The 11,370-nt window shown below is 41.8% G+C and overlaps 1 protein-coding gene across 1 annotated transcript; it reads left to right on the top strand.

Annotated features, from left to right (window-relative positions):
- Positions 1-3,676: 3,676 nt before the first annotated feature.
- Positions 3,677-8,550, top strand: cd248a (CD248 molecule, endosialin a). Its single transcript, XM_050067355.1, has one exon. The coding sequence runs from the start codon at positions 3,885-3,887 to the stop codon at positions 6,243-6,245; it is 2,361 nt and encodes a 786-aa protein (XP_049923312.1). The 5' UTR covers positions 3,677-3,884; the 3' UTR covers positions 6,246-8,550.
- The last annotated feature ends 2,820 nt before the right edge of the window (positions 8,551-11,370 follow it).

Below are 11,370 nucleotides of genomic sequence, written 5' to 3'. Positions count from 1 at the left end.
ACTTCCTGGTCAAAACCTGGGGCGGAAACTGTGAAGCCTGCTCAGAGTGCCAAGGCCAGAATGGGTCCGACTGACTGTATACATGCAGGAGTAATTTGACTCCCAATCACATTATCTGGGTGTGTTAGTCCCACTTTGAGAAATTCTTTTTGGTATGATTTCAGTCGGACTAACATTTGTACATGTATTTAAGAGACTGACACAATGAATCTATTTTCTCTAATGTCATGCAAACGTACTGAGTGTAAAAATGTCATTATCTCCTTATGTTTTTAGAAAGAGCCTCAGGCAGCAGTTTCAACAACAATATGTTAAAGCTTGAACAGCCTAAACAGCAGGGGACTTCTAAACCAGTTGCTCTCCAATCTATTCACATTGTACTGTTATTTCCTCTTACCTTAATAACCAACATTTAGACTGATGGATTGAATGTCTTGGGAACATTTAGTAGTTAACATTAGGGTAGTTTAGTTTTTAGGGTCTTGGTTAGTCTCAGGAGTTTTGTAGGTTGTAAATCTCATTGTATATTATATGCACTTTCTTTTTCTTAAATATAGATAAAGTGTTATTGAACTTATTTTAAGATACAATTTGTTTCATGTGTAGTGCCCTATGCTCAAGCTTCAGAAAACGTATCATTGTGTCCCATTTCATGTCTCCATTGTTTCTCATGAACTGTACTTGTATTTTTTAACAATACAATTTTTTATGTGAATAAATGTAACTTACATAATGTGAAAACAGCTGTATAATATGTGTGGCTGTGGACAAGCTTTGTCAAGTCTGAAAATTCTCAACTTATTTATAACAGAAAGGCTGTGGAGTTTGATCCATATTAATGACTTAAAATCAGGAGACTGCTACTTCAGTCTCTTTTTAATTTGTCTCTTTTGCAGTAGATGCCCCAACTTTAGGAAAAAATAAAATAGTATATCAGTGATTACATTGGATCAAAGATTATGTAAGCAGGACTATGAGTCTCCCAAGCATTCAGTGGGGAGTTGTCTCGTGGCAGAGATGAGGGTAGAACACAACTGCCAAATAACTGGCATTTGTTAACAAGTTTTCTTGGCTTTTTCCTATGTTTCTCACTCCGGATGTGAGATTCCACCGCCTTGATTCTGATCGTGGGAAAGTTTTTGCATAAATTACACCAAGCCTCATGTGTTTTGCCTTGTACAGGTTGCAGCCATGCTGGGAAGTCTTGGTTAAATTTGTACTGCCACATATCGCCCAGGCTACAGTGACAGCTAGCAGACAATGGATCTTCTGCTTTGACAACACGCTCTCATTCTAAGTCATGACATATCAGCGCTTTGTCAGTGGTCTTTCACGTCTACATATTACAGGCTAGGTATCCTCCTGTGTCTGCTTTGGCATTGCGGGATGCTGCAGCCAATGCCGGGACGTAAACAAAAGCACATGGTTAGGTTTATACAACAAAAGCAAGAAGGTTCCCCTCGTCAAAGTTACAAACTGACACCAACCGGGTCCTGGGAAAACCAACTCCCAGAAAGTGTTAGCTGGGCTTGATAAAATTTCCACACAGCGGGGTTAGCTGTAACGTGGCGTTACAGCTTAGCCAGTTGTAGTACATTTTCTCTATTTTTGTACTTAAAACTTATGTTCATTTTGAACTAATATCCTTAATTAAATGAGATTTACTTTGTATTTTTAATTTGTCAGGTATCTTATTGACACACAATTTTACAATCAATATTCATACATTCAACACTCATATTCTGACCTGTGGATCTAGGTTGCCCAATCTGTGTCCATCTATCGTTCCAACCATTGCGTATAGATGATGGATGGATACCTGTGTGGATACCTATCCTTTCCCTGATGTAGATGGAGAGATAGGTATCTGCATACATCTATCTGTTAACCTATCACAGATAAAAAAAAAAGCACAAACAAAATTGACAATTAATCTCAAACATTTATTAATATTTAGCCAAAACTAAAATGTGTCAGGTTGTGCCCCACTCTCTCCTATGTTACTGTAACTAGTTCACCTCTCTATTACAGAAAAGTGTTATAGCTGTTTCACATGATTACACAAGGATTTATAGGTAACATTTAGTGTGTCATAAATGTGTATTGTAAATTAAGTTTTGTTTTTTTTTGGATTCATGTTAATTTGTAGGCTATTTTCTGTCATATTTTAATATTTGAAAAAAAAAACAAAAAAAAACTGCCACCCTGCGCTCACTTTGAAAACCCCCTAGAAGTCATGGATGCCTGTTGAAGATTCAGGGTTTACATCAATAAACTTGGATTTACTTAACAAAGATTAGTTTTTAATTATGCAACAGAACTCTGCTCAATTTTAAATCTGGATGTATTCTTTTAAAGCTTGATTTGCTAAACTTTGACTAGAATTCTTAGATTGAATTTATACTTGTTGGCACAACCTAGCCTAAGAGTATAAAACATAGGAAACTGTGGATAATTGATCTGCCTACACACAGGCATTTACTGTACAGTAGCGTCAGGTGCCCTTTAACTTCACACTGCTTTAACAGTGAGGTGCTCAGTACACGGTATGGGCTCTCAAACAACAGCCAGCTAGATTTATTACAGCCTCACAGGACTCCTGCTACTACTCCCCCAACACCCAACATCCCCCATTCCTCCACCTCCTCTCAGACATACACATACATACATAGGACTACCCTCTTCCCTACAACATTCCCCGTTCAGAAACATAAGTCTCCATTTCAGAGCAAACCCAGAGGCCCTCTTCCTTCACACCGGTGACCTCGACAACTTTCCCTACTTCTCCATCTCAATCTGAGAGTTATTAGCATGAAGAGGAGTGTTGTTGTTTTTAATGTCTCCATAGACCTTTTGTGCAGGAACCAGTATCTTCTTTCTGGCCTAGGGTTGTGTTGTTAGTGTTGGGTGCCAGATGTGTGGAAACAGACAGATGCCAAACTCTGAGCTTTTCATATTGCCCTTGAACAGCTTTTTTTCCCCCATAAACAAACTCATGGTAGACACACACCCACTGAAGCAAATACATAAAACATCATCAAACAAACTGAGTGAACTTTAAATTGCATGTGAATCTCCCATCACTCTGTATGGAATCAAAAGCAGACAAAACATATACTGTTGAAGGTGTTGAACTCCATAGGAGGTACGTATGTTCAGAACCTGCGAGTGTCAGTCAAACTGAATAGAAAGATGTAAGAAATGATTGACAAAGGGAGACTGAGGAGTTAAAGGCGAGAGAGGGGGAGAAAGCGGATAGTTGGTGTATTGCTGGAAATGTTGCATCTTTTCAAGTGATTACGTAGTCTCATTTGGGTTATTAGAGATAAGAAAGCTTTTTTTCCAAGTGCCACAATTAGATGCATATGAATGTGTGAGTGCATATGCGGGTAAATGGCAGAGTACCAAACTATATCTGTGGACAGGGCTTATGAAAACCATATGACATGCTCTGAAAAAGAAAGAAACACACAGTTTGCTGCACCTCCCCCCCATCCTGACACACACACATCCACAAAGCCCCCCCTTCCAAAAACATACAGTTCTTTTCCTCAACTCCCACCCTCTCTCCCCTCTTTGCTCACCCTCCTTCTTTCTATATCTCCCTCCCTCTATCCTCCCTTCCTTTTTCTCCCCTCCCCTGCTCTCTGAAATCCTGGGACAAACTGCATGCACTCAACTCCAGCACAGATCTCTTTCAGCAGGGATAGAGTAAAGAGCACAGCCAGACAGTGAAAGAAAAAAAAGGGTTCAAATGAAGGGAGAAAAGTTCAGATAGACAAAAAAGTGAGCTAGAGAAAAAACTTTCAAAAGCAGGGAGATAAAAGTGAGGAGAAATTTGGAGTGAGAGACAGGCAGAGAGATATTTTCACTTCTAAAAAAGAATGGGCTCCCTGGTGAGCAGTGCTGCTGCTCTTCTCTTAACCTCCCTGCTGGCTTTGCTCTTTGGACTTTCTTCAGTCCTGGGTCAGGATCTGAGAGAGAGGGATGCACTTTGCAATTCGGACGGCTGCTTTGTGGTCTACTTCCAACGCAAAACCTTCCTGGATTCATGGAGGGCCTGCAAGGAGAAAGGTGGCAACCTGGCTACCATTAAACGCAGGGAGGATGCCAACAATATTGCCACTCTCTTCTCCACTCTGGACCTGCGTCACTCGCGCACCAGCGTCCAGGTATGGATTGGCCTGCTACGCCAACCTCGCCAGTGTACCACCACGCGCCCACTGCGGGGTTTCTCTTGGACTACTGGTGACCAGGACACAGAGTATACCAACTGGCAGAAAGAGGACTCCCATAGTATGTGCACGGTACCACGCTGCGTGGTTATGGGCTACAACACTGAGGAGCCAAGTGATAACTTCAAATGGCTGGATGGCGCCTGCTCAATCCCTGTAGATGGGTATCTTTGCCATTATGCCTACAAAGGAATGTGTCCAGCGTTATGGAGTGAGGGGGCAGGCAATGCCCTCTACACCACACCATTTGACCTTTTAAGCACATTGTTAACTCATGTACCCTTCGGATCTGTTGCTACCGTGCCCTGCCCCACAGGCACCAAGGAGGAGCAGTCAGTTTTGTGTATGCTGAAGGAAGACAGCACAGTGGGGTGGTCAAGAGATCCCCCCCTCTGCTCCGATCCCCCTGTATCACACAACTGGTGTGACCCGGATAATGGCGGATGTGAGCATTTCTGCAGGCCAGCCGGTGCTCACTTCTACTGTGAGTGTGCCGCTGGGTATCAACTAAGAGAAGACGGGCACACTTGTGAGTTATCTGATGTTTGTCAAGGGGCCCCCTGTGAGTTTGAGTGCCTGCCCCTCTCAGATGGGTACCGTTGTGCCTGCCCTGAAGGATACATGCTTGCACCAGATGAACGTGGGTGTCTGGATGTAGACGAGTGCCTCCAGAGTCCTTGTGAGCAGGTTTGTGTAAATTCTCCAGGATCATTTGAATGTCAGTGTTGGAAGGGTTACTATCTCGAGGATGAGGGTGGCTGTGAGGATATAGATGAGTGTATAAATGACCCATGCGAGCACGCCTGTGAGAATACTCAGGGGTCTCATATCTGCCACTGCCATCTGGGTTTTTCCCCAATGCCTGAGGACCCCAGCCGATGCCAAGATACTGACGAGTGCAGGATTCCTGGGACCTGCGAGCAGATGTGTGTGAATTATGAGGGTGGATTTGAGTGCTACTGCGGGGAAGGTTATGAACTCATGTCTGATCACTTCTCATGTCGCAAGAGAGGGGAAGGGGATGACCAATCTGCTGTTACCCCTCCTTTTCCTTGGGTCACCCACCAGCCTGGACCTGTGTGGCACCCTGCGGACTATGACTGGAACCCGCAACAGAGCCGCACTGACTGGCCTCCAGAGGAGGAGCAATCTTTGGATTGGCTGACTGATCCACCCAGAGTTTTGGATTCTGATGTCATTTGGGTCACCAGTGCCCCTCAGGAGGACGTGCTCTTTGATTTAGCATTGGAGCCTCCGACACAGGAGGCTGAGAAGGATGAGAAAGACATAGACAATGGAGGAGCTGACTGGTTGGACTGGGGGCAGAGATTTCAGTCTGAGCTGGACGTTTTGCCAACCACCATCCACACAACGCTTCCACCCATGACCAGCTCTCCCAGCACTACCCCAGACTGGTACGAAAATGACGAGGATGATGAGGAGGAGACCACCACAGCTCTCCCCTTCCTCTCCACCTCTACAATCTCTGAGGGGGCTTGGAATTGGTGGGCAGGGCTCACCACCTCCAGCCATAAACCAGGAAATCCAGTGGATGCAGTCATAGACCACAACATGCCGACAGATTCCAGCTACCACAGAGAGGCGGAGGAAGAACTGCACCCCCCTAGGGAAAAACCTCAGTTCCCAGAGGAGGAGCTAGGGGAGGAGGAAGAGGACTATGGAGAGATCATGCACCAAGACCCAACTGTTCCTGCCAAGCTTCCCCCTTCTCATCCACCCCCGAGCGAGGGTGGAGACAACGATGACGTCCTGGATTCCATCCAGGGGGACAGATCGGAGAAGCAGAGCAGCACCTGGCTCCTAGTGGGCCTCCTGGTGCCCATCTGCATCTTCATTGTGGTGATGGTGGCGCTGGGCATCATCTACTGCACCCGCTGTGCTGTTCATTCACGCAACAAGAATGCCACTGACTGCTACCACTGGATCTCTGGGGCTCATGATAAACAAGGAGCTCCTAACCCCTCAGCAGGGGTCAAGACCCATGTTTAAACAGAGAGGAGAGAAAGTGACATGAACATAAACAGACTCTGCTTCAGAGGTAAGCAGGGGTGAATGATGGATCTGGTTTTACCCTCTCTGGCTTTGGAACTGCTCACTCTTTGAACACATTTGGATATTACTGCTAAATATAAATTGATAGATGTGGGGACGTGACACTGATAACCACTGATCTTTTTTGGGATGGGGTTGCTACGTGGTACAAACTGCTTTGATGTTTCATACACTGACCACACAGCACAAGATCTGATTGCTCCATGGTTGCACTATGCTACATCATCATAAATCATTAGTGTCTTCTTTTGTAACATCAAAAAAATCTGCCAATATCTGAGAATAATGTCATTTATTCATTTCCACATTTCACATCTGGAGCCAGATCCTGCAAAGAGCCTTGGAAATCATTGATGACAAAAGCATTCTGCCTTTTATTGTGATAGAAAAATTTTACTATGAGGTTTCTTCCATGCAGAATCCTCAGGCTCAGTTAACGTCACTAGCACATCACTGTAGATAACTGTTACTGTCAACTGTGTTAAAGGGATTTCGATGCATTGTTAGCTCACATCAGCAGTGGGTGAAAGGAGACTGCAAGCAAATATCCCTTCAAGAGTGAAGACATTCTGCAGTCACATGCTGGGAAAAGCAATCATTTTAAAAATCACTGTGTTGAATAGTTAATAAGAGACCAAAACCTTATTTGTATATAATGGTACTTTTGTATTTATGTATGTTTCATACTTGTTGCCAGCCATTTTTCCCCCTTAGAAAATGTAACAATCATAATAATTCAATGACATACCTTTTTTTTTTTATGGAGCCATTAAACCTGGTGATATGCAGAGGAATGACTGTCTGCACATGGGAATGCTTCTCTCCACTCATGTTCAGTTTAAGAGCACTTCACCTTTCCATTGCTTTTTTTAAAAAAATAATAAAAAAAAAGGTTAAAGTGCAGATGTTGCAGGGTGCAGGGAATGTTGTTGGGCTGGTGGTTGTCATTAGCCTTGGCCTTGTTCATGACATGGCCATCAGTCACCCTTCGTAACCCTAATTCATTAGTGCACCCCTGAAGGTTTTGTTTTTGACCAACCCTGAAATGTTTTATGGCCATGTTGGATCACATCCAGCTGTGTGAGACTGTAGTCAGCGCAACACCTCGCAGATGCAACTTAACCTATGCAACAATTTAAAAAGACAATTATATACCAAAGATCTCAGATTCAAGAAAGCTATGTTGACTTTTTCGGAGAAGCGCTCAGTGAAAATTAAGGTGTTTGAATTTTACAGAAAAAAACAAATAATGAATGCAAGGCATCTACAAGTTAAAACACCTTTGATTTAAAGGAGCTTATACAATATTCAGAGCATTATTATAGCAGCAAACCATTATTTGCTATGTAATGGTATAGTGGAGTAATGGCTAGGGTTGCAGTGATATACTGGTTTCAACGTATACTGTGATATAAAAGTTGCTGGTTATCATACTGTGTATATTTGCTCTACGATACTGAAAAAAATGCAACTGGACAGAGAATCTCAACTTTATTTTAGTTATTTTCAAAGGGGAGACATTTTTTTACATGCTTCTACATACTTCCATTAACAAAACGGTTTCAAGTTTCAGTTATAGTAATAAAACGTTTGTTCAACCAACAATAACCCATCCATATTATTCCTTTGAGGGTCATTATGATTGATAATAATGTAAATTCTGTAAATCCCTGAAACCACAATATTTTCTGAGACTGTTATCGTACTGTGAAAATTTCATACCTTTGCAACCCTAGTAATCACTTCCTGAGAAGTTGCGCTCCCTCTGTGTGCGTTTTATTTCGAACTTCTATGTACATTGTTGTAGCGGATGGTTCGGCCCATTTGTAGCCCAATGGCTAGCTCATGGCCGCCGCTCTACACTGCACTCATACGGCAGGTTGGTGTTGTTGTAGAAATGTAGCATCCACCCTCCATTTTTAGCATTGGTAGTTCTGTCTCCTCTTTTGCTGTTGTTAGCACTTTTTGCGCTGCTAACATCGTTAGCTGCTAGCCATTGGCTCAGCCACCTCCATGTTGAGAGCCGTGTGCAGACAATGTCTGAATCATAGCTACGCTCTGAATATTGTATAGAGCTCCTTTAATGGAAAAATCTAATTGGTGGGGAAACAAAGTGCCTTTCCAAATGTACAAATGGAATTTGTCTTTATTTTATTGACAGACTGTGAAATATAAGAAACATCAGATGTCTTCTTTTCTGTTGTGTTTTAAGAAATTGTTAATTAAAAACCATGACAACGGTTGAGTGTGAACGTTTATTTTTGACCTTAAAAAAAGTAGTCTAACAAAACCATTACCACTAACTAGATAGCTTTACTTTGGGCTTTCAACTGCATCTAAGAGTCTTCATCGGGGGATGAAGTTTGATCAGCTGTCACTGAGATATTATTGCGTTAAAGACTGTGAAATGCTTTTAAAAGTTCCAGAAAAAGCCAGTAAGTGGACGTCAAGTTAAGTTTTTTTGTCAAACATATGAGAAAGGGATTCATGGATGACTGTTTGTTATTGTGTTTGTGATGACATCACTGCTCAGGACTTTTAAAGCATCTTGTCCTGATAGTTCCATTGTTGTCATTCATTGTTTTAGACTCAGCAGTGCATTTAAAATCCATGAGGAGTCCCCCCTCAGAAAAATGGAGGAATGAATGTGGGTGGAGGGAGGGGTGGGTGTGTGACAATAAGGATACTGTAATTTCAAAAATGACCATGATCCCCCCAAGGGCCGTCAGTTTGAAGAGAGGGTTTTTACGGAAAATACAACAGGATACTTGAGCACAGTCCCCACTGGCAGTAAGGAAGCATTGTGATTGTATTGACTAATGGAATGTGCTGATCAAAACCAGGTTCTGGCACTGCGAGTGGCTCTCAGAGGGGGTCTCTTGCTCTTTCTCTCTCTGTGTCTTTCTCCCCCTCTGACCTATTTTCAACATTGTCATCCCTTCTACAGCTCTCAGTATACAGACACAATCCAGTCACCAGCGAGCTGAGCTCTGCTTTTTTATTTTTTTTTACTCTCTCTGAAACAGTCTCTAAAACATTATGTTGTCGGTCCAAGCTAATGTTTATTACATAAAGATGCTGACTTTTAACATATAATTCCACTTATTTTTGTGGGAGTTTTTTTCCCCATCAATCCACCAGCATGGATGGATTACTGAACGGGCCTGCCGGGCACAGGCCCAGGGGTCCAAATGTCAAGGACCTCCTGGCCTTGATCTGCAAAATGCCACTCAAATGAACGTGTATCCACCAAGAAGAGACTCATATGACCACAAAGAGATACAAAAAACTTTAAAGAGACCCAAAACAACAACAAAGACATGCAAAGGAACTACAAATAGACACAAAATGACTTTCAAGATATACAAAATGACAGCAAGGAGATGCAAAGGAACTACAGTGACACAAAACAACTCCAAAAAGACCAAAACGACCAAAAAAAGACAGGAACATACCTTAAAGAGACAAAAAATGACTACAAGGAGATACAGTACAATGGATCGACACAAAGCAACCACAGTAAGGCAAAAAAGACACAAATATACCTAAAAGACACATAAAATGACTTTGGAGAGACATAAAACAACTACAAAGAGAAACAAAACAACCAAAAAAGACACAAATACTGTATGTCCTTAAGAGACACAAAACAATTACAAAGAAACACAAAACAACCACAAGAACAAACCAAATTACTACAAAGAGACACAAAACCACAAAAAGACACTAACCACAAAGAGACGCAAATCATCAACAACAAATAGAGGCAGAACCACCACAAAGTCTGTGTGTCTTGCTCCTATAAGATCTGGGAACATGGTGATGTCACTACAAAGAAGTCTGGTGGTGAAACAACCACAAACAGATTAGACAGGTCATCTAATTCCTAGGTGAGCCAAACTTATCTATGTTATTAAGTGTCCAGTGTCATCACAGTATAAAGAACTCCTTCCTGCTTTAATCTTGGCCCGCTGCACTTGCCGTTGTTTCATTTGCACCAAATCCCCACACAGGTACAAAGACTGCAGGTTCAAGAGTTTTACTGTGGTAAACGAATCAATAAAATGTATGTCTAGATAATCTGTTGGCTTGTGTCCAAACTGACTGCTTTTGTTTCTTGACCCGTCCAACTGTGTTGTAGTCATGTCATTGCTTTTCTCAATAAGTACTTTGCTGAATACAATTTCATCATAATCTCTGAAAATTATGTCTACACAAATAAGACCCTTGTTATTATAACCCAGAATGATCCTTTAATATGACTCCTGAGAGCAGCTACACACTGTGAATTCATCAAGATATAGCTGCTTGACTACAGTATGGATGCAGTGAGATTTTATGAGCTCTTTGTTTGTTTGTTTCAATGGCAGCGGAGACTCCAAACCTTGGGAACAAGCAGAGGTGGACTGACTGTTTTCTAGATTACATTTTGAAGATTTAGTATAGTATTGAAATTGGACTGTATTTGGGCATAAAGTACAGTAAATAATTGAGTGAAAGAAATACTTATGGGGGGATTTAGAACTTCTCAACCAGAATTCTCTTCCTGGCAGTTTGGAGATGGTTTTAAACAGTCAGTGTATCTAAAGATGATGCAAGAGGAAAGATTAAAAAGTTATTATAGTCCATCCTGAGGAGGAAATGAGTAATTTCAAGGCAATCCTTCCAATATTTGTGGAGACATTTCACTCTGAACCAACCTTGAATGTCTGTCCAAAAAAAGTTTTTCCAGGTATTTTGTTATTAAAGAAGCTACGACACAAACTGGAATGAATGAAAAGTCAGAGGATCACCACTGTTTTTAGAAACTATCCTCTGGGTATCAACAGTTACTTCATGGTATGTTATTTCTACAGCTCTTCTCTTAATGACTGACCGACAACTACAATACATGAGAAAAACTACACACTGCTCTGTTGGCTTCAAAATACATGTGAAAAAAACACCACCTAACTCACTCATAGTCTTCCACTATGCAAACATATTGTTTCAGTTTTCTGCTTTTGTCTGGAAGAACTTCCTACCCCTTCTACCGTTGGCTCTTCTCATATACAGATATATC

This window comes from Epinephelus moara, chromosome 17 (genome assembly GCF_006386435.1).
Source record: "Epinephelus moara isolate mb chromosome 17, YSFRI_EMoa_1.0, whole genome shotgun sequence".
Classification (NCBI taxonomy): domain Eukaryota; kingdom Metazoa; phylum Chordata; class Actinopteri; order Perciformes; family Serranidae; genus Epinephelus; species Epinephelus moara.
This window is presented reverse-complemented; position numbering and strand designations above follow the sequence as displayed.